The sequence below is a fragment of the Heloderma suspectum genome, chromosome 1, assembly GCF_057233095.1.
Source record: "Heloderma suspectum isolate Gila_16-S chromosome 1, 16-S_ref, whole genome shotgun sequence".
NCBI lineage: Eukaryota > Metazoa > Chordata > Lepidosauria > Squamata > Helodermatidae > Heloderma > Heloderma suspectum.
In genome coordinates this window covers 209993254-210017635 of record NC_139458.1, presented here as the reverse complement: position 1 = coordinate 210017635, position 24382 = coordinate 209993254, and the positions used below count along the sequence as shown (strand labels likewise).

Below are 24382 nucleotides of genomic sequence, written 5' to 3'. Positions count from 1 at the left end.
CGATGCATATAAGAGCTCAGTTGGTTGATTGTACTAGTCAATTTGGAAAAACTGAGTGGGATTTCTGTTTTTCTTCTGGTTATTTGTCTTATTTTGTTCAAACTGCTCATAGGACAGTAATAAAAGATCATTCATTCATATTTTACTGGACATCTTAATGTGACATTCCAATGAGTGATTCCCGTTTTCTTTACTCCAGGACTCTCAGAGCCAATTCACTCTTTACATTAGTGACCATGCTGGTTTGGGATGATGGGAGTTGTAGCCCAACACATCTGGAGGGCATCAGGTTGGGGGATGCTGACTTAGTACAAATCAGGGATGTGAGAATCAATCTATTTGTGATCTATGGCACTTTAACACGTGTTCATCCAGAAGTCCATACTGTCCAATTTCTGTATTAATCTATGATTCTTGTTATTTATGATTTGCAGTCAAATAAGTATTTTTAAATGTATGTGGATACATTTTTTGAGCCGCAAACTTCATCTGAACATTCAGAAATTGTGGATAATTAAGGGCTGATCTGCACCAGGAGGGACAGAAAAACAGGTTAGTTCATATCAGAATGTCTACAGCATGTGCATGTGCAGTATATCTTCTGTGAATGGTGCATGTGCCTTTAACGGGCTGCTCTTCTCCACAATAAATGGGGAAGTGGTGAGTGGGAAAGAGCCAGTTCTACATATATTGCGGAGGAAAAACCATTTGAACATGTGGGCACCATTCACAACTGGGGTGCTGTTCGCATGCGTCTTTACCCTTCCTAAGTAAGAAGCTCCCAGGCTTTTTAAAGACATACCCTGCTTGTTTAATCAGTTTCATAGAAAATGTACTCCCAGCTCTCACACGTCTACATCAGCTACCTTTCATAATGACTGCTTCTCAACACTGCCACCAAAGTCCGCTGCCCATGTGCATTATGAACTGCGGAACAACACCTGCAGCCGACAATGAGCAGAGGGAGCAAAGGGCGCCCTTCGGGCTCCAGGTTCGCCCTCTGCGCTTCCCTCAAAACTCTGGGAAATTATAGCAGGCAGTAGATGTTACTGGTTTCCAGAGCAGCTGGAGTTGAATCTCTCAGAGTGCAATGATGTATGTTTAAAAAACTGTGGGGTCAATTCTCTTATGCTGCATCTCATCTTCTTGGGTACTTTTCACGAAATGAGAATGGCAGTACTGTTAGGGAGGTGGGCCCTCTGCTGACCTGGGAACCTTGGCAAATGCCCAACCATGTCATTCTGGAGCCGGTTTTGGGGTGTGCAGTCATACAAAAGCAGCTGGTACAGGTATGCTCTTAGCATGGGAGTGGTTAATACCTTGTATAAAGTTCTTCTGCTTTGCACTTTGTGTTTGCGGCAAGCTGGAGTGCTCCTTTTCCTCCTTACTCTGCTGCAGATGGCTGTTTCTGCAAAACCCATCCTGATTTTGCTGATTCTCTTTTCTGGATTCAGCAGATATGCAGTCACTTCCTGGTATATAAAAGATGAAAGGTACATTAGTTACAGTTTCTGTACACAGAGAAAGCATTAACACTCACAGATAAAACCAGGTAAAATTTGTTGTTGTTTATTCGTTCAGTCGCTTCCGACTCTTCGTGACTTCATGGACCAGCCCACGCCAGAGCTTCCTGTCGGCCGTCACCATCCCCAGCTCCCCCAAGGTCGAGTCCGTCACCTCCAGAATATCATCCATCCATCTTGCCCTTGGTCGATCCCTCTTCCTTTTGCCTTCCACTTTCCCTAGCATCAGCATCTTCTCCAGGGTATCTTGTCTTCTCATGATGTGGCCAAAATACTTCAGTTTTGCCTTTAATATCCTTCCCTCAAGTGAGCAGTCTGGCTTTATTTCCTGGAGTATGGACTGGTTTGATCTTCTTGCAGTCCAAGGCACTCTCAGAATTTTCCTCCAGCACCACAGTTCAAAAGCATCTATCTTCCTTCGCTCAGCCTTCCTTATGGTCCAGCTCTCGTAGCCATAGGTTACTACGGGGAATACCATTGCTTGAACTATGCAGACCTTTGTTGTCAGTGTGATGTCTCTGCTCTTCACTATTTTATCAAGATTTGTCATTGCTGTCCTCCCAAGAAGTAAACATCTTCTGATTTCCTGGCTGCAGTCAGCATCTGCAGTAATCTTTGCACCTAGAAAGACAAAGTCTGTCACTGCCTCCACGTTTTCTCCCTCTATTTGCCAGTTATCAATCAAGCTGGTTGCCATAATCTTGGTTTTTTTGAGGTTTAACTGCAACCCAGCTTTTGCACTTTCTTCTTTCACCTTTGTCATGAGGTTCCTCAGCTCCTCCTCGCTTTCAGCCATCAAAGTGGTATCATCTGAATATCTGAGATTGTTAATGTTTCTTCCAGCAATTTTAACTCCAGCCTTGGATTCATCAAGCTCAGCACGTCGCATGATGTGTTCTGCGTACAGGTTGAATAGGTAGGGTGAGAGTATACAACCCTGCCGTACTCCTTTCCCAATCTTAAACCAGTCCGTTGATCCATTGCTACTTGGTCGTTATACAGGTTCCTCAGGAGGCAGACAAGATGACTTGGTATCCCCATACCACCAAGAACTTGCCACGATTTGTTATGATCCACACAGTCAAAGGCTTTAGAATAGTCAATAAAACAGAAATAGATATTTTTCTGAAACTCCTTGGCTTTCTCCATTATCCAGCGGATATTGGCAATTTTCTCTCTAGTTCCTCTGCCTTTTCTAAACCCAGCTTGTACATCTGGTAATTCTCGTTCCATGAATTGCTGGAGTCTACCTTGCAAGATCTTGAGCATTACCTTACTGGCATGTGAAATGTGCCACTGTTCGATAGTTTGAACATTCTTTGATGCTTCCCTTTTTTGGTATGGGGATATAAATTTATTTTTTCCAATCTTGGCCATTCTTGTGTTTTCCAAATTTGCTGGCATATGGCATGCATCACCTTGATGGCATCATCTTGCAAGATTTTAAACAGTTCAGCTGGGATACTGTCATCTCCTGCTGCCTTGTTATTAGCAATGCTTCTTAAGGCCCAACCTCACTCTTCAGGATGTCTGGCTCTAGCTCACTGACCACACCGTCAAATCTATCCCCGATATTATTATCCTTCCTATACAGATCTTCCGTATATTCTTGCCACCTTTTCTTGATCTCTTCTGCTGTTAGGTCCTTGCCATCTTTGTTTTTGATCATACCCAATTTTGCCTGGAATTTACCTCCGATGTTTCTACTTTTCTGGAAGAGGTCTCTTGTCCTTCCTATTCTACTATCTTCTTCCGCTTCCGCGCATTGCTTGTTTAAAAATAATTCTTTATCTCTTCTGGCTAACCTCTGGAATTTTGCATTTAATTGGGCATATCTCCCCCTATCACTGTTGGCTTTTGCTTTCCTTCTTTCTTGGGCTGCTTCCAGTGTCTCAGCAGACAGGCATCTTGCCTTCTTGGTTTTCTTTTTCTTTGGGACGTTTTTTGTTGCCGCCTCCTGAACAATGTTGCGAACTTCTGTCCATAGTTCTTCCGGGACCCTATCTACTAAATTTAGTCCCTTAAATCTATTCCTCACCTCCACTGCATATTCATGAGGAATATTAGTGAGCTCATATCTAACTGATCTCTGGGTCTTCCCTATTCTCTTTAGTCTGATTCTAAATTGTGCAATAAGAAGTTCGTGATCTGAACTACAATCAGCTCCAGGTCTTGTTTTTACCAACTGCATAGATGTCCGCCACCTTTGGCTACAAAGGATGTAGTCAATCTGATTTCGGTGTCGATCGTCTGGTGAAGTCCATGTATAAAGTCGTCTCTTAGGTTGTTGGAAGAGAGTGTTTGTTACGCACAGTGAGTTGTCTTGGCAAAATTCTATCAGCCTATGTCCTGCTTCATTTTGTTCTCCCAGACCATGCTTGCCTGTAATTCCAGGTGTCGTTTGACTACCCACCTTAGCATTCCAGTCTCCTATAATGAAAATAACATCTTTTTCTGGTGTACTATCCAGTAGGTGCTGCAGATCCTCATAGAACTGATCTACTTCTGCTTCTTCAGCATCTGTGGTTGGGGCGTATATTTGGATCACTGTGATGTTAAATGGCTTATCCTGAATTCGAATTGAGATCATTCTGTCATTTTTTGGATTGTATCTAAGCACTGCTTTAGCCACTTTATAATTAATTATGAAGGCTACTCCATTTCTTCTGTGGTCCTCTTGTCCACAGTAGTAGATCTGGTGGTCATTTGATGTGAAGTGGCCCATTCCAGTCCATTTCAGTTCACTGACACCCAAAATGTCTATATTTCATCTTGACATTTCCCCAATAACCACATCCAATTTGCCCTGGCTCATAGATCTTACATTCCAGGTTCCTATAGTGTGTTGATCTTTAGAACATTGGATTCGTCATTCACCACCAGCACCATCGGCTGCTAGCCGTCCTTTCGGCTTTGAGCTAGCTGCATCATCACATCTGGGGCTAGTTGAACTTATCCTCTGTTCCTCCCCAGTAGCATTTTGACCACCTTCTGACCTGGGAGTCCCATCTTCCGATGGTATACCGACATATCTCTGGTTGTACTGATCCATTTAGTTTTCATGGCAAGAACACTGGAGTGGGTTGCTGTTTCCTTCCCCAGGGAAGGGGGAAAAAAGGAAAAAAAGTAAAGTTACCTGCAGTGTTTTGTATGGTTTCGAAGCCGTGTAGTTTTCCAGCTTGTTGCACTTCGGGGCGTTCCTTTTAAAAAAGAGAAGTGGCTTTTAGTTTCAAGATTTGTCCGTTTTTACAAGGCTGGATTATGGCAGCCTTCAGTCTCTGCATAGCCTGCATAGCGAGTGACTGCATAGCCAACCGTGCCAATATCTGGGAGCTTGAAGTACATGAAGCTGCTGCAGGCAACCGGGTGCCTTCCAAATGCTTTAGACTACAGCTCCCTGCCAGCAAGAACAATGGTCAGAGATTATGGGAGTGGAAGTCCAAAACATCTGGAGGGCACTAGGTGGTCTACCCTGACATATTGTTTACTTGTGGCATTTACATACTGCTAAATATAATAACATCTCTCAGCAGTTCACAATATTAAATGCATAGATATTAATGGAATGACTCATCCCATGGCGTCACCTCCAGGCCATAGGGCAGGGGTGGGCAACTTGTGGCCCTCCAGATGTTTTGGCCTACAACTCCCATCAGCCCAAGACAGCATAGCCAGCATGCTGTAAGAGTATACGGGTGCAATCCTATGGGGGTTTAGACAGAAAAAAGTCCTACAACTCCCAGCATGCCTCAGTCAGTATGGCTGGCTGGGGCATGCTGGGAGTTGTAGGGCTTTTTTTCTGTCTCAACATGCATAGGATTGCGCCCTAAGATGTTTTGATCACCTTGAGCACTGGAATGGAGGAACTGAAGATCCTATCAAATACGTGTTGCTATTTCACTCTATCATTCCAGACCCTTTCCATTCATACCATTGGCCTTAAATCGCCAACTTTCGCTGGATCATGGAGAAGGCGAGAGAATTCCAGAAAAACGTCTATTTCTGCTTCATTGACTACGCTAAAGCCTTTGATTGTGTGGATCACAACAAACTCTGGCAAATTCTGAAAGAGATGGGGGTACCAGACCACCTTACCTGTCTCTTGAGAAACCTGTATGAGGGCCAAGAAGCAACAGTAAGAACCACACATGGAACAACCGACTGGTTCAAAATTGGGAAAGGAGTACGACAAGGCTGCTGCATATTGTCGCCCTGCTTATTTAACTTATATGAAGAGTACATCATGAGAAACTCTGGGCTGGATGAATCACAGGTCGGAATTAAGATTGCCGGGAGAATTATCAACAACCTCAGATACGCAGATGATACCACCCTAATGGGAGAAAGTGAAGAGGATCTAAAGAGCCTCTTGTTGAGGGTGAAAGAGGAGAGTGCAAAAGCTGGTTTGAAACTCAACATTTAAAAAACGAAGATCATGGCATCTGGCCCCATCACTTCCTGGCATATAGAAGGGGAAGAAATGGAAGCAGTGACATTTTATTTTCTTGGGCTCCAAGATCACCGCAGACGGTGACTGTAGCCATGAGATTAATAGACGCTTGCTCCTTGGGAGGAAAGCTATGGCAAACCTAGACAGCATAGTGAGAAGCAGAGACATCACCTTGCCGACAAAGGTCCGTCTAATCAAAGCTATGGTTTTCCCAGTAGTAACGTATGGCTGTGAGATCTGGACTCTAAGGAAGGCTGAGCGCCAAAGAACTGATGCTTTCAAACTGTGGTGCTGGAGAAGACTCTTACGAGTCCCCTGGACTGCAAGGAGATCACATCAGTCCATCCTAAAGGAAATCAACCCTGAGTGCTCATTGGAAGGACAGATACTGAAACTGAAGCTCAAATATTTTGGCCACCTAATGTGAAGAGAAAACTCTCTGGAAAAGACCCTGATGCTGGGAAAGACTGAGGGCAAAAGGAGAAGGGGACGGCAGAGGATGAGATGGCTAGATAGCATCACTGATGCAATGAATATGGACTTGAGCATACTCTGGGAGAGAGCAGAGGACAGGAAGGCCTGGTGTGCTATGGTCCATGGGGTCATGAAGAGTCGGACACGACTGAATGACTGAAAAACAACAACAACTTCTTGTTGAAAAGAGTTCCACAGGTCAAGCAAATGTTTAATTTTATTTTCATCCTGCTGCATGTTAATTTCATGAACGTCTTCCCATTCTCTTCCCATACAACAGGCTGTTCCCTTTTCACTGTACCAATTAACCCTTACCTTAACATATGTCAGATAGGATGACACCTGATTAAAGAAATGCTAATTCTAACTCGGTGGGGTTTTCCTATGGGCTCCTTCACACGGAGCTTTTATCCTGCTATTGAGATTGCTCACTCACAGAAGTTTGTGGGCCCTTTAGATGATGTCGCGAACCTCCAGGCTGTCTCCTGCACTAAATGACCTTTATTCCATTTTTAAAAGGATCGGAGATAATGAGCCATCAAATTACCCTGGTTGTGTTCTGCTTGAGTTCCCTCCATGAAAAGAGGAAAAGCAGCAAGAAGAGGAGCTAGAAGACTCAGATAAGGGGGAGAAGGCGGGGGAAAGGGGAGAGGGGAAAGGAAGCACATGTAAAGGGAGTCAGTTGTGATTCTGCATGTAAAACAGAAGCAGAAAGCCCCGTTTTAAATGCAGGTTTTAGGTGGGTGTAAAGATGCTCTATCAAAGATACCCTTGTAGCACCCATTTTCACAGTATTGCTTGCTGCAGTGAGTGATTGTTCAGGGGACTGGGAAAAACCATCCCATCCAGAACTTTCTGTAGAACAAGCTTATCTAGTTGGGCATTGCAATGGAAGAAGGTATGGCTCCAGGGAGATCTGCCTCTGATTAGATCTTAGGAGTTGTCAGCTCCAAATCTGGAGCCCAAGCCCCTAGACTGTCTCCCTCTTTCAATTCCTGCTCTCTCAGGATTGCATAACACTTTCTCCCTCGGGTAATAAGCTGCAGTGAAAAGAAAATGAGCAAATGAGGTAGTGATAGATTAGGGAGGGGAAGACAGATTGAAAAGTGATGAAAGAAACATCTGGGGCCAGCGGCCACTGCGGTGATGCTCCCATATTCACCACTCCAGAGCAGAGTCCTCCTAAAAAGAGACCTGAAGGGGGGAAAAACAATTGGCAGGTGAGTGCGAGCTTCCCTAAAGCAGGCTTCATTCAATCTTGTAAGGTCCTGCAGACTTGTCTTTCAGCTCTCGCTTTGCTGGCTGGATTTTATTGGGCTAAGAAGGAACAGACTCTTACATGATCATCCAAAGAGGCTCAGCACTTGGAATGCAAAAGGTCTAGGGTGGCCAGGTGACCTACTTTACAGAGGACAGCCCCCTGTTTTGTAGAGTCCTCTATTTGAAGAGCTGTCCAGCCAAGGCTGGTTTAAAATGAAAGAACCATAAGGAGGGAGAGCTGGGAGGGGCCTTGAAGTTGCCCATCAACAGTGAGGAATAGGGAATGCTGGGAGTTGTCAGACTTCTTTCTGTCTAAACATGCATAGGATTGCACCCTAAGAGGAAATCTGTGCTAGGAATGTAAGACCTGGAATCTAACTTTACTAATCCAGAGATCCTGACTCTGATCCTATATTTATTAAATGTTAATAAAACTTATGAAAGGAGGAGGAAAATGCCTGAAATAAATCAACACGTAAGAGCATTCACTCACTGTAGCGGTAAGTATACAAGGCAATACATATGTACCTTTGATAGAATTAAGTGAAATTACAGATCAGGACAAGGAATTAAATAGTCAAGTGGCTTAATTGTCATAGCTTTCCCATAAAGACTACTGGAACTTCAGTTCTGAGAAGGCCCCTGTGGATTTTGTAGTAGAGATCACTGGCTCCTACACTGAACTGTGAGATCTCCTGGCTGGGATCCATTTCTATTCTACAGTCTTGAAGATACTTAATTTGGGATTATGTTGTAGTGCAGGCAAAGCCTACTTTGGTTTTATATGTTTCTTGAGGTTGCAAAAAGCACCACACAGAAGAATCATTTTCTAAAATGTGGACGAACCTTCAGGCAGGGATGGGGAACCTCCAACCCACTGGCTGAATCTGGCCTGCCAGGCCTCCTAGTCCAGCTGACCAGCATTTCAAAAGGACCACACCCCACTTCTTGGCCCCTCCCCCTGTAGCAGCAGGAAAACAATTGAGGAACCAAGAAAAGGGGGGCAGGTCACCTTTCTGGCACCGCTCTGCTGTTTTGATGTATATGTAAATGTGCCTGCGTGTGTACTGTTGGCCTTGGCCCTGCCCACTTTTGGATCTGGCCCTGTCCATCACTGCCTCTGGCTCCGCCCATCAGTGCTATGCTATGCCCAACCACTTTTCCCCCAAGGGAATGTAGCCCTCTCGGGAGCAGGGTGGAGGTTTCCCCACCCTTGACTTAAAGCTTCAGTCATTGTTGATTCAATCAAAGTCCATTTGTAAAAACCAAATAATTTATACTCTCCGATAGCTTTAGGATTTTGGCCATAAACTGAGGCTTGAATGCACCATGCACATCTGGGGTCATGTCCCCACATAAACATCTCTGGCCAGTTTAATAATGTTTTGCAGAGTTTATTATTTCATATCCGTTTCTCTTTATCTGCCCGTACATTTAAATTGCTGTATAATTATCTCTTGTTTGAACATACCAGCCTTTTATCTGCACATGGGGCAGAACCTCCAATCTTTGGCGCAGCAAAGAATTGGATGGCTTCCTAGAATGATAAATATGATTGCAGACATACTCATTGCTCTTTGAGATGTAAATCACTTCTCTATATGTATTTCAGCATGCCTGAAAATGTTCTATACACATCAATGACTGCATCTTATTTGTTTGCTTACTTAATCAATCAGTCACATTACTACTACCCTGTTATTGCTCCAAGCAGCTCAAGGCACACATAACACTTTTCTGCCCCTTACCCCTGGGGTCCCCAACATTTTGGCAGTGTGTGTGTGTGTGTGTGTGTGTGCGCGCGCGCATGTTTCCTGTGACCTTCACCAGTTTGCCTTCTGTGAAATGTGTGCTTTGCTGTACTTTGTGGGGGCAAATATATGATTGGCATTTGGGGCTCCAACCCCACCACTGCCTTGTACCCAGTTACTTGACTCTGAACCTCATCAGTCTGCCTCTTGTAAAATAGGTATTGAAGTAAAAAACCTGTGGGTTGCAAAGAGCGGTTGTGTGTTTGGGGTCTCAGCCCCGGCCTCTGCCTTGTACTTAGGTTCCTGAGCAAGTTACTTTTCTTCTGGCCTCCCTCCTTTACGGAAATGGATGATTTGTGTCTGAACCCCTCTCCCACAGCAGCCATTTTGTGAGAACACCCAGAACAAATGTTCCTGCCAGCTCCAAAGGATTGGGGATCCCACTCTACCCCACAGCATTGTATCCTCTTCTGCAATGCTACAGGTCTCTCTTCATCTCTATCTCTGTGTTACAACTCCTCTGTTTCTCTACCCCACAAACTCCTCTTTCAGCATATTTCAGTACCCCTCCCTTTGTCTTATTTCAGCCTCTTTTGGGGTTTATGGCCCCTCTACATCTCTCTGCCTTATGTGTAATCCTCTTTATTGAGGGCTGAGGTATTCTATGTGCTAAATGCATGACTGGATGTATTGCGCCTGAGTATAGTTGCTGTTTTGGTTAAGCAGCAGCCACAAGGGGACCTGACCAGGATTGGGACCTGGGGTGTGCAGGGGTGAAGCCTTTCTACCCACACTGTGGTCTCAATGAAAATTGCCACCCCTGATCTTTATTTTATACTGTAGTTTTTACACTTTTAAACTTTTATATTGCATTTATTAGCCGGCCAGATGGGCAGCTAATAAATCTAATAAATAAATAAATAAATAAATTTTATCTTGTTGTAATTTATTATTTTAATTGTTGTGAACCACTCAGAGAACTTTGGTTATTGGGCAGTACAGGAAAGAAAGAAAGAAAGAAAGAAGCTACTATTAAGAACATAAGAAGAGCCCTGCTGGATCAGACCAAGGGCCCATCTAGTCCAGCATTCTGTTCACACGCTGGCCAACCAGCTGTTGACTGGGAACCCACAAGCAGGACACGAGTGCCACAGCACCCTCCCAGTAGCATTCCCCAGCAACTCGTGCACATAGGCATACTACCTCTGATACCTTGATACCTGTAGTGATTGTAGTAATTTAGAGACATTTTCTTACAATAAACATAGGGATGGGAATTTGTAGACGATGATCCCTGGTGAGGGGGTGGAGCCTAGACTGGCTGAGAGAGCTCTAGCAAAGAACTGCAAAAACCACCATGTTATCTTCTTAAGAGATGGACCCAAACTTATTAGACGGTGTCAGAAGTGGAGGCCACAAGGCTTCTGAAGCTGTGTAGCTTTCTTCTGCCTTGGGCCAGCTGAGTGCTGTGGGCAAGAAGGGCCCTACCCAAAGGCCTGTGGCCTGGACTCAATTTAACAGCAGAACCACCAGCTTCTACGGCACAAAGGTAACTATGGAGCTGTTACAACTCCCATCCAGCCTGCAAATGTATTAGCGCCAAATCTTCAGGGAGAGGGTTACAATTGCCCATAGGCCTTACATTGTGCTGGCCTGGACTATAGCCAGGTGTAACTCAGGCCTGCTGGATTCATCGTGAGCTGGATTCACCAATATATGTACAAAACGCATTCACTCTCACTGTCAGAAGTTCAATGGGAGTTTCCCTGCCAGAGGGGAAATTTTTCATTTTGATTGGCTCCAGAGATGCACAAACAAAACAAATTCTGGCAGTGGTGCTGCTCCATGTTGTGTATGAGCCAGTTGTGTGATGTTGTGCAAAGGCTTGTGCTAGCACATATCTGGAGGCCTTGTGTAAGAAATTAGGCAATGCCTTGAGCAAGCAGATTCACACCTCTGGATTTCAGTTCTCTTTTCTCACACAAGGATCTTCCATCATTAAAAAAGCCCTTCTACACACAGAAGAGGCCTTCCGTTCTTGGAAGGGAATCTCTGGATCTGACCCATCATTGCTGCTGAGATAACCCAAGGTACCACTGCATAGACTGCTTATTCATCCCATATATTTTTTATAGTCTCTCGCTCTGTCTACTTTCTGACCCTGTCAGACAGCCACATTTACATCTTTCAAATTTTGTCTGCTCTTGAGTGTTAGGAAGGGCTTGGAAGCTTTTACTGCACCAATGCCTTTTAGTCATGATTGAGAGGTCATGCATTACCCTAGATATGAAAAACATCTATTCTGCTTACCTTGAAACAATAAATATCAGTCTATAACACTAAAAAAATCCATAAAATAAAAAAAAAAGTTTTTAAAAATTGCCTATTCCATGGGCAGTATCCAGTGCTGTCCACGGAACAGGCAATTTTTAAAGAAGTTTAATTTTATGGATCTTTTAGTGTTATAGACTGATATCTTTTGTTCCAGGGAAGCTAATGTAACTGAAAGCAACTGGAAACAATATGAAACACCCATGTCCAAATTGGAACAGGTCAATGAAGCTCACAGAAAAGAGCTTTGCTGACCTGTCCCATTCCAGAAACAAGCATTTTAGCTCATTTCAGGGGTTGCTCTTGGAAGCACGAGCTTCCTGTTGCACCAGTGGTGGGTCCTGCAGGCACAAGATAATCAGCAGAAGCACACACCTTGGATACTGCCCTAGATGAATGAATCTGCCCAAAAGTTTTTAGAAGTGATCACTGGTTTTGGTTTTAAGAGTGCAGGCATTTTATTTGGAAATAAAGCTGACCAAACATTTCTGAAAAGGGGAACCTTTTCTGACGGGAGGGGAGATATGATAGCACTCTTCAAGTATTTGAAAGGTTGTCACAGAGAGGAAGGCCAGGATCTCTTCTCGATCATCCCAGAGACGGGCACGGAATAATGGGCTCAAGTTACAGGAAGCCAGATTCTGGCTGAACATCAGGAAAAACTTCCTGACTGTTAGAGCTATATGACAATGGAACCAATTACCTAGTGAGGTAGTGGGCTCTCCCACACTGGAGGCGTTCAAGACGAGGCTGGACAGCCACCTGTCAGGGATGCTTTGACTTGGATTCCTTCATTGAGCAGGGGGTTGGACTCGATGGTCTTATAGGCCCCTTCCAACCCTACTATTCTGTGATTCTCTGAAGATACATTGATAATAAGAATGAACACAGAGAGAGAATAGTAGCTTGACTAAAGCCATAATGGTTTTCTGCCTGGGGTAAGATCTGAACAGGGGACTTCCTGGCTCATAGCTTACACTCTTACAGTACAATCTTGTACATATCTATTCAGAAGTAAGCCCCACTGAGTTTAGTGGAACTTACTCCCAGTTATACTATACCATTGAAACTATCAGAATAGCTGTCCTGAATGGCATATCCTCTGTGCTTTAATTACATGCAAAATGCATTTGTAAATATTAATGATAGTGGGAAATCACATCTGGATGTCAGCAATTAAATTACCTTTTTCACAGCTATTTGTCTTTCATCACTTGGACATGACAGCTTTGCTCTTTGTATTGCAGGACTTTCCTGTAAAATGAATACAATAGCACTATTCATACTATTAATACAACAGGGTGGGTGACCAGATGAGAACAGGGCTCTTGTGCCATTCAAAACTATATACAAATATAATTCTGGCAGATGCAGTTCACCATAGAGGAGTGAGAGAAACTAAAATGTCCTCTTTTGGATAACTACTGAAGGTCATACAGCAGCCCTGGATTCCTTTGTATCTAGCCACTACAATGCTAGAAAGGAAATTAGGCTTAAACACTAATCATATTCATATAACATCACACCATTTCCTGCTTTTAGGGCACAATCCTATGTATGTTTTGATAGAAAAAGACATACAATTCCTATCATCCCTTTAGCATGCTGGCTGGGCATGCTGGGAAGTGTAGGACTTTTTTCTGTCTAAATATACATAGGATTAATTGTTCTTTTTAGAATCGCTGTTTTCATTTTTTTTTTAAAGTTCTGCATTACATTTACCTGGAAGTAAACCTCACTGTATTCTGTAGGATTTACTTCTGAGTAAACGTGCATAGGATCACGCTGTACAACAGTAGCCAGTGTTGGCTCTCTGCCCACAGTGTGAGCCTGGCTTTACCCCAGCTTTGAAATTTGCATGCTAGAAGTACTAAAAAATGCTGGATCAGCCTTCAGCCTTTCTTGATGGTTCAGGTGGGTTAACTGGCTTTTGTGGGTAGTATCCAATGCTGTCGCAGTATAAGCGCTAATGACTAATGCTAGCACAATACCATTAGCACTTGCTAGGCAAAGAGAAAAAGCAGCGATTCAACGCCAACATTCAGTGGCAAATCTCCGCTTTTTCCTTTCACCTAGCAAGTGCTAATGACATTGCGCTTGTTGGCTCACACTAGCACTGTGACAGAACTGGATACTGCCCTATTTATGTATTTAAAGCACTGCATATGCTTTAAATCCATTTATACGTTCTTCCTTTGCCTTAATATTTTTAAACAGGAAACTTTTAGAACACAGTAACAAACAAACAAACACAAAATTGGGGAGGAGGTGTGGCCCCTGAAAACTTCCCCAAAATGGAATCCAGTCCTCAGAGCACCCCTGCAGTAAAGGTATTTCCAGACCACCCACACTGATCAAAAATGTTTACATTTGCCTTCAGCATGATAGGAATGCAGTTTCCTTCTCCACTGCAAATGATGTAATGAACACTCAAAAGGAGAACGTGAGGTACGACAGTGAACGGTATGATATTAACATGTCTACATCACTGCTGACTACAGTGTGTTGCTTGAATGTCTTTGTGTATCTCTGGCAGCAGGAGTTAGCAAAACTGCTCTCCCTCATGCCGAGATGAAAAAGTATTGCTCAGGGGGAACCTCTAGCATAGCAACAGAGATATGTCAAAAGTATACAGGGAAGCACTTTAACATCTGTAGATATGAAAAGTATGGGTTTGCTTCTCTCTTGGCATGTTAAAGGTTCTTTTCTTTCCAGACTGGGTGGGTAGGAAAGTGAACTCCAGTGCAAAATGTACTCTTTCCTTCTCCTATTCCTGTCAAGCATCCCCCAAGCACTTCCGAAGAATGACCCCATACATACGACCATTTCATCACATGTTCTTTCTGCCACATATTTTACCACACATCAAATTCTCTTTACCACGTGGCGGGATGATCCTGATGACCAAGCTGCCCCCTCCCCACCTGGGTGAGAGACCCCCTCACAGGGTACTTTGCTCATTTGCAATGGAGGGTGGTGGCTCTGATGTCAGTCAGAACCAGTCAGAACTTCTAGTTCCTAATTTAAACAGTCAGAACCAGTCAGAACTTCTGCACCCAGGATAGCTCCTTTAGAGTTCTAACTGGTTCTGACTGAAACCTGGAGCAGATTCACTGCCCCACTGACATTGGAGACACCAGCCTTCACTGCTCATTTGTAGGGCTCATGGTCCCTTTCCATCAAGTGTGGACTTCCTGACTGGGTGTTGTGCAGTCTACTCCTAAGTGTGGGACTTAGTCCCTAGAAAGTGGGTTTAGGGCTGTAACCATTAGTGTCTAGCCAAAAGTAATAGCTCCAGGAAATAAAAATGCAATGAATTAATAACAGTATTCATATTGATATATGAGAGCTCCACCACATATTTTCATGAAACCTATGAAACAGTGTCTTCAGTGGCACCTTCTTGTCCCATTCTTGAAGCTTCGAGGAGATCTCAGGTGGACTTATGGAAACCATTCTTCTTGTTTCAAGGGATACTTCACCATCCCCTGTAATGAGCACCATATCAAAATAATTAAAACTGCGGAATTCATAATGTTAAACAATTGCTTAATTTCAGAAATCCCAAAGCCCTTTGCTTAATGAAGCCACGAGACAAGTAAATTCTCCGCTAAGTACCACAAACTGGAAAGTCTCTACTTAATTCTAAAAACTGACAACACCTAAATTATCAAATCAGCAAAGCCTGTGACGTGTTAGGCAAAGACATTGGATTGCAGTAAATTCTCATGAATTAGGCAGATGCATTGATGAGTTCACGCATGAAGCAACATTTTCCTTGTTTCATGAATTAACCAAATGTACAAATTTGTTTTAGCGTATGAAGTGTATTTAATCAGGGCAGGTGTATTTAACTGTTGTTGTTGTTCAGTTGTTAAGTCGTGTCCGACTCTTCCTGACCCCATGGACAATAGCGAAATGGTTTAATAAATAGCTGTGAAGAGTAATGAGGTGGGCCTTTTCAAAATGGCAGGTGGACATGGTGGGGGAGGGCGCATTTGATTCTTGGCACTATACTAGTGCACTCTTCCTGATATCCCATCCCTGCCTAACTTATGAGGGCACAAGCCCTTCTGCCTATTTATAAGAGGCAGAGTCATGCTCATGAGCTGGAGAAGAGAAATGCCCTGCTGTGAAAGAACTGGAGACAAAAATAGAATAAAGAAATAAAAGGAAAAGCACAGCTCCACAAATATGGCACAACGCTGCTGCAGGGAGGGGGAGTGCTGGCATTTGTTACTTTTATCTTTGTTTTCAAATGGCTTCATCAATGCTCCAAAGCGGAGTGCTAAGCCTCTAGACGCAGAGGCTTCTGCCCAGGGGCCAAATCTGGCTCACTGGGGGGTCACAATCCAGCCAGGTTTCACTAGAAAGCCACCCCCTTCCTCTGGCCCCACCCCTTCCCCCAACCACCTATCATTTGGTGGGTTCCCTGCTTTTATGCAGTTTCCCCCATTCTAAAAGGTTGAAATGCCCCTCCTGAGGCTTAGCTACAGGCAGGAAGAGCTTGCCTTTCGCCCCTCCAACCACAGGAATGCTTCTCTGAAATTGAATTCAGCCCTCAGGCTGAAAGAGGTTCTGCACCCCTGCTCTACACATATATATGCACACTTTAAAAATGAGATTACACAAGCACAGAGTTAGCCAATAAGGCCCACAATGCTTGTGCAATGCAGTTGTGTAGCACAAACTCTTACAATAAGCATACTAGTAGGAGAGTGTGGGGGGAGAAACATTGCTTTCTTGGGCAGATTCCCAGTTGCAAAACATGAGTGCTGAGAAAATGTAGTTTCTCATAACAGAAGCGGAGAAGTCTGGATTCCCTTCAACAATTGAGTAACTGCTGCATGTTTAGCATGCAACTGTTTAAACAAGATCAGCAGTGGCTCCAGATTCATCTGACAGCACTCTGAGGGTGCTTCCAGATTAGGCTTTTATTGCACCCTCACCCTGCCTCATTCACGGAATTTTTGGGTGTGTGTGTGTCTGTCCAGATGACAATATTTTTTACTTCTAACCCTCATGTGTTTTCCCAGCACTGCTTCCATATTTTTCTTTCCTGCAGATAATCTGTTAAGGAAAAGAAGAAGACAGAATACTGCATAATACCTTCTAGTGGTTATCTCTAAGACCCCTCCATCTAAAGCACCCTGAAAATATCAGATTCTACCTTAAGTAGTGTAAGCACGCCATGCATTTAGGATTGTGGGTTTTGTTCTTTTGTTTTTAACCTGCGTTTGTTCTGATGGAATAGATTACAGGAATGGTGATCGTAGGTTCAAGAAGGACACTTAAGAACCATTTTGGACCATACTTGTCAACATGCGATGGCCTCTGCTGCTCTATCCAATGTCTCTAATTGCCCCCTCCTTACAGAGAAGGGAGGAAAAAGGGGACCCTCTTCAATAACATGTGTCTTAAGAAAGTAACCCTGGAAATATTAATTACAGAAGGAATCAAAATGGAAAATTATTCTGTTGAAGAATGATAGATTATAGCATTGCACAAGCATAGGAGGGAGCAAAATGTCCAACTCCAGTAGAGCTCTCACAATTGATGATGATGATGATGATGAGCCAGATAATTTAAGCAAATGAGCTAAGCCAAATGCTACAGGGGAAGGCAAACTGCCTTCAGGTGAACTAGTCAGTCTGGCCTACAGCGGCCACTTACACACCGCCAAAAAAAGGGAAATACATCACCCAAAAAGAGGACAAAAAAAGGACACCAATTTGCATAACATTTGCATATAAACATTTATGTATGCAGACAAATTTAGAAATAATAACTATAATTTAAACAGAAATACAAGACATCTCACCATAGTGAAGACTGGCCAGGTGAATTGTGTGCCTGCTCAGGCTGCTGTCCAGGGGCTCACTGTTGATGGGCAATTTTTTCAAGTCCCCTGCCTTCTCTCCTTCCTTATGGTTCTTTGACTAGTATAAACCACACTTGGAGTGGGCAGCCCATCAAATAGAGGACACTTTCAAAATGGAGGACAGCTCTCTGACAACTCTTCAAACAGAGGGCTGTTCTTTGGCAGCTCGCCAAAATAGAGGACTATCCTCTGTAAATTAGGCCACCCTAGTCTGACCAGAGAAAAAACGTCTTCCCGACACTCTATAGATCAGCCCGCAGCCAGCATGTCCAATTGTCAGGAATGCTGGGAATTGTAATCCAAAGCATCTAGAAGGCACCAGGCTGGGGAAAGCTGTTATAGAGCCATCTGGCCCGGAGTATGTAGGCCCCAGCACAAATCAAACCCTGGCCCCATCCATCAAGGCATCAAGGCCATCAGAGAGCTTCGGCTATTGGGTATAGAAATGAAATAAATAAATAAAATAAGGCTCTGTTCATGTTCCTGGCATTCTGACAACCTGCCACTGCAACCCAAATTCAGTTGTGGCTGTTTTTGTTGACTTAAAGCAGGGGTGGTCAACTTGTAGTCCTCCAAATGTTTTGGCCTACAACTCCCATCAGCCCTAACCTGCATAGCCAGTGGTAAGGGATGATGGGAACTGTAGGCCAAAAGTTCTGGAGGACCACAAGTTGCCCACTCCTGCCCTAAATAGAGTACCTGCTGTCTACTGGTACGGCATGTGCTTTGCATTTGGATCAAAAGGTCCCAGCTTCAATTCATAGCATCTCCAGTTAAAAGGCTTTCAGATAATGGAGTTGGGAAAGAGCTTGGCTTGCCACAGCTATTCAGGGTAGACAGTATCTCCTGGGGTCAGGGCCAGCTCACAGCATCAGGAGATGAGAGGATCCCGCTTAGCTCTTTGTGTTTGTAGCACGGGACTATACTTGATCCTGTGCTCAATGCTGCAGTGCAGCAAAGCAGAAGATTGTGTTCTGTATCTCAAAACAATTTAAATTACTCAGATGTGACTTCAGAATATAAACCCAGTTCTCATGTAATCACAACCCATGGGTTGTTGGGGCCGCGTGGGAGCAAGCAAGCAAGCAAGCATGCTGCATCCCACCCGCCCAACCCTTCTGCTTTGCATTCACTTTAGAAAACAACCCAGCAACCCCCTAGGTTGTTCAACATGATGTGTGAGCCCAGAACTCTGGTTTGCTGAGGGGAAACTGCCCAGAGTTTAACCCAACAACAAACCATGGGTTAAAATTCTGGGTTGTTTCCCCCTCAACAACCCAGAGCTCCAACTTCACATGTCACACCGAACAAGTCTGGAACGGGGTGCTTCTGGGTGGTTTTTCTAAACCGGATGTAAAGCAGAAGTGGTGAGTGGGAGGTGGGGGGAGGCACCATGCTCAGTCCCACGTGGCCTGAACCAACCATGGGTTAATTAAAGGAGGGGTGGGTAACTTGTGGCCCTTAATTACCCTACGGTCGGTTGTTATGTGCAAATCAAGTCGTAGAATGGGGCAAGGAATCTATGAACACATCGTTGCAAAAAGGAAAGATAGCGTATCTGAAACCTCATTATGAATAAAGTGACATACAAACACTTTGTAAAGTGGTACTGCTGTCTTCAAAGTTGGTAAATAAGTTATCTGGGGGAAAAAGTGTTTAAATACCGATGGTGACTTCTTTATCAGTCTCGGGATTATATTCTTCAGCCAGCTCCTGTTTATCTCAGTGGAAATATTTCCAACCCCAGGAGTGTGGATAAAGATAACGATGATTAAATAGAAAGAAGCAGCAAAAGAAGGTTTTTGTGTAAACATGTTACTGCTGGATTTGAGGGAACTAACACCATGCTGTGAAGTCTTAATTAAATGTTAATTGTTTGCCATGGGTTCAAGGGTAGATGCTCTGGAGCATGAAAAATTAGAAGACATTCATTAATTAATACTGAGCTTGAAGTATATTCTGGCTGAAAAATGGAGAAGGGGAAAAGCATAATGAGTTTTATTTTTACTCTGACAGTTTGCAGAGCAAGCCTTCCATAGAGATCCTGGTAATGGAAAGGGAGAAGTCCCAACGTAGCTGCATAAAATTGTATTTAAAATAAAACATTTTAAAAACTGGGATGTAGGGCACATTCAGTCACGTTTGCAGCTATGAAGATTAGAGGTGAGGGGTACAGAGAAAGTGTGGGATGTAGGGATGCTTGAGAAATTTGGGGCACCTGAGTTCTCGAATTAACCTAGTTGAACTGCAGCTCTTAAATACAGTTGCAGACTGGAACATGGTCCACTTCAGAATTTGCACTTCTCTGAAATTGTATGAGGTGATCCGAGGACTTCTCTGAAATTGTATGAGGTGATCCAAGGGTTGCCTTTAATTTTCTCTCTCCCCTTTTTTTTTTTTTACACTGCCCACCTGTTTGGAGTATAGTACTTGCTTCATGGGTTGAAAATGCTCCTAAAAATGAACCAGATGTGGTGGTATGTCATGACGTGCCTTCCTGGGTAATTGTATGGAAAAATGATGGCTTCTCTCATTGGTAGATAGAAGCAGCCATCTTTTCCCCTGTGTGATTACCCACGAAGGGATAGCAGGTCACTGCTGCTTCCCAGGCATTTTCAGAACCATTTTCAACCTGCACAACAGGTGCCATGCTTTCTAGCTGATCCAAGCATCTCAAAACTGTAAAAGAAAAAGAAAGGGTAGCACTCGGACCACCTTGTAAATACTTAAACATTTTGAACTGTTTGAACATTTTGTTAAACATTTTGAACATTACGCTGCTAACCAGAAAATGACTTCATAAAGGTATGTTTGCCAGTGTAACATGCAGTTTCACTCTCAGACAGAAGACAGGCCTTTTGTAAACCACTCTGGTATGGTAAGAACAGTTTAGAAGTCCTTAAATAAATAAAATTTACTAGTAGTTAGAACTTCACAACTTGCCTTCCAGGGGTGAGCAACTTGTGGTCCTCCAAATGTTTTGGCCTAAAGCTCCCATGATCCATCACCATTGGTTATGCTAGGGGTGATGGGAGCTGTAGGCCAAAACATCTGGAGGGCCACTAGTTGCTGTCCTCTGCCTTACCCACATACATACCAGCAAATCAAATGCTGGTTCAGTCATCAGTCTTGATTGCCTCATATGCTTCATTTTAGCTATCTGCCTTTAAAAAGTATTTTAACGCAACACACACACAGGTGTATATATCTCTATCTATCTATCTACATATATGTTCATCTACATATATGTTCATCTTTCACATTCATTTCAAAAACATTGGAAAACTGATCCAAGGATTGGGAGGAAGGGGAAGTATGTCGAGGGTGTCACAACTGCTAGCCAATAGCCACTTTCTATAGACCCCCACCCCCAGTCAAACAGAACCACCCTGAAAACTTACAGAACTGGATTTTCAGACCTCAACACAGGATAGAAAAGTTAAATTTGTATTGAAGAAAATGATAATTCAAACTTCTACCACTGCTCTTAAGTTGTTATGTTTGTCTTCGCCCAAGAGTTGAAACATGATGGAGGGAGCTGTAATTATACAGAAATAGCCAAGGGTGTATTCTCTCAGGCTACCAGAGGGGGCAATAGAGTTCAGTCCACACTGTTGTAAAGAAAATACTGGAAGGCTGTAGAAAAGTTGTCCTTACAACAAGATGGGATCAGCTGGTTTGTGAGAGATGAAAGATAGAACAGGGTGTCAGAAGTAAAACCGAACTAAAAGCTGAAAATACCACAGCAGAGAATAGAGATAGCCTCTAGCATGAGATTAAGTACCTCCTAAGTACCTCCTACTTCGATAATGTGAATATTGCTAAAAATTGGGCCCAGTGGAGGGAGCTCATGGAACTAATCTTTGCAGGACCAGAAGTAGGGATGTACGACAGTGACTTACCTTTTTGCCGATTCTGTTCATGGTGGGGGGGGAGGTGTTCCATCCCTCCCCCCGGAATCCTCGACGGGGGGGGGAGGCGATCCGGTCCTCCCCCCTGGAATCCTCAATGGCTGGCTGTGCTCCACGGCAGCTCCGCAGAGCAGCTGGCCAGGCCGAGGCCAGGGCCGTCCGCAGCCGGATTTCGAGCCGCGGAGGGCTCTGGGTAACAACAACAACAAAAAAACGCGTACGCAAATGGCGATGGCTATGGCCGCCGCCATTTGTGTTCCTTATTTTTCGCCGTCTTAGCCTACGTCAATATTTACGCAGACTAAGACGAAGAAAACAAAGGGGAACGCAAAGACTTACGTAGCCTATCACGTCTATGGGGGGGGAAGATACACAGAATGCAAATGGCGGCGGCGGCCGTTCGGAAGACCAGCCACTGCTGCCGAAGCCGCCGCTGGAGCCACCGCCGTCCGGAACATCCGCCCCAGGTAAGTCTCGTCCCGGGGGGGATCCGTGGGGTGCAGGGGGGGCAGGCCGTTCCGCGATGGATTACGAGGGGCCGAATGCACTGGAATTCTCTGACATCCCTAACCAGAAGCAGACAAGTGGTCTGAAGAACAAAAGACTGTACAGTTCCAGATCAGCCCTGGGCAGAAAGGCAGAGATATCTGTAGGGCCTGGGGGCCCAGCAGCAAACTATCTGCAAAGGATAGAAAGAAGACTACAGTACTGTTTGCATTGTCTGAAGCATACTGCACACCCAGAAAAAATGTCTCTATTCAATACGAACTCTTTTATGAAAGGCAGCAAGGGACAAGGCAGGCAGTAGATGAGTGGGTCACAGAATTACACAGCAAAATGGAGGAAAGCCCAGCATGGGGTAAGATTTGCCATACCTAGAAAAGAGAAATAATTTCACACAAGTATGCATTGCAGGGGGAAAAGTCTGAGACAAGCGAATGAGATACAGGAGAGAGAGGAACCTCCAGAAGTAATAGGCAGCACAAATTCACTTTTTCTTGCATCAGTAACAAGGGAGACAACGAACAAAACGAAGCCTATGTGGATATAAAAGTAGGCAGAGATAAGAAAATGATTACTTTCAAACTAGACTCAGGAGCTGACGTCAGCTGCATACCAGCACAAATGTATCATAGAACAGTAACAGTGAAGACAGGCCTCTTGAACATATAATGAAAGGGGCTGTAGCTGAGACACCCACCAGATTGCAAAGAATTATTTTATGTCTACAGAAATATGACCTGAGAATTACTTACAAACTAGGGAACGAAATACCTGTAGCAGACACACTATCCAGAACATTTCTACCAGGAAGGAATGGAAAAGAGGAAGAAGATCTGGAGGAGCAAGTACATAAGATGCTCAGGAACTTTCAAGCAACAGAGGAGAAAATGAAGGAAATAGGACATGAAACAGAGCAAGATGAAGCTATGCAAAAGTTACTTAGAATGATAGAAGGTGGTTGGCCCAAAGCCAAATTTCAAGAACCATGGGAAATTAAAGACTTCTGGAATGTCATAGATTATCATATCATAGAATCACAGGGTTGGAAGGGGCCTACAAGACCATCCAGTCCAACCCCCTGCTCAGTGCAGGAAGCCTGATTCCCAGGTAGTCTCCCATCCAAGTACTAACCAGGGCTGACCCTGCTTAGCTTACGACATCAGGTGCATCCAGCCCTTTGCTTGTCAAAGAAGAATTAACAAGAGAAAAGGGACATATACTTTGAGGAGAACAAATAGTTCATTAAGATCATTAAAATCAAAATCATTAAGATCAAGCATGCTAGAGAAGATTCACACAGAACATTTTGGCACAGTGTTACCGCAAAAGATTGGTATGAGACATATTATATTGGCCAGGGATGAGTGTTCAGATAGAAGACATCCGAGTGCTCCACATATTTGGGTTGTCAAAAGGAAAATGCCAAAGAACCAATAACACCTAGGGCATATACACCAGCCTGAAATCCTGGATTTCAATACAGGACTTTCTGCTTCCGTTTTAAATGCAGGATCACGACTCCCTTTTTCACATGCTTCCTTTCCCCCCACACCTTCCCCCGTATCTGAGTCTTCCATTATCTGTCCTTGATCTTGCTCCTCTTCTTGCCGCTTTTACTCTTTTCATGGAGGAAACTGAAGCGGAACACAAAGGGGTAATTTGATAGCTCATCAGTGATCTATTTAAAAATGGAACAAAGGGCATTTAGTGCAGGAGATGCCTTGAATGATCATGGTGTCATGTAAAGAGCCTGCAAACTTCCGTGAAGGAGCAATCTCAATCGCAGGATAAAAGCTCAGTGTGAAGGAGCCCTTAGAGACACACCTAACAGGGCATGGCTGCAAATTGGGACTGATCTGTTCACAAGAGAACAAAAGTACTATCTGTCCATTGTGGACTATTATAGCCGGTATCCAGAGATTGTACAGTTACCAGGGCAAGCACAGTAGTCAATGTTACCAAATGAATTCTAGCAAGATGTGGAATATGTGATGAAATTATATCTGACAGTGGGCCTCAATATACATCAGCTAAATTTGCAATATTTGCTAAAGAGTGGGATTTTAAACACATACTCACAAGCCCATACTACTCACAGTCAAATGGACTAGTAGAGAAGTATGTACAGACTGAAAACCAAGATGAAAAAGCAAACCAAACCAATCAGGATATATACTTACACTTGCCAAGCTACCAAAATGCACCAATAGTGGGAAATGCATATCCATCAGAGCTTTTAATAAGCAGACAACTGAAACCTAATCTTCCAAGCACAAGTAGACAAATTTCAGCAAACA

General features: G+C 43.7%; 1 protein-coding gene across 1 annotated transcript in view; it reads right to left on the bottom strand.

Annotated features, from left to right (window-relative positions):
• KIAA2012 (KIAA2012 ortholog) overlaps positions 1 to 24382 on the bottom strand; it is a 106396-nt gene that overhangs the window by 31101 nt on the left and 50913 nt on the right. Inside the window, exons 11-14 of the mRNA XM_084818035.1 lie at positions 15189 to 15277; positions 12975 to 13043; positions 4660 to 4723; positions 1320 to 1472 (exon numbers count right to left, since the gene is read on the bottom strand). Coding sequence (XP_084674161.1) covers positions 1320 to 1472; positions 4660 to 4723; positions 12975 to 13043; positions 15189 to 15277 — 375 coding nt within the window. The remainder of the gene's footprint in view (positions 1 to 1319; positions 1473 to 4659; positions 4724 to 12974; positions 13044 to 15188; positions 15278 to 24382) is intronic.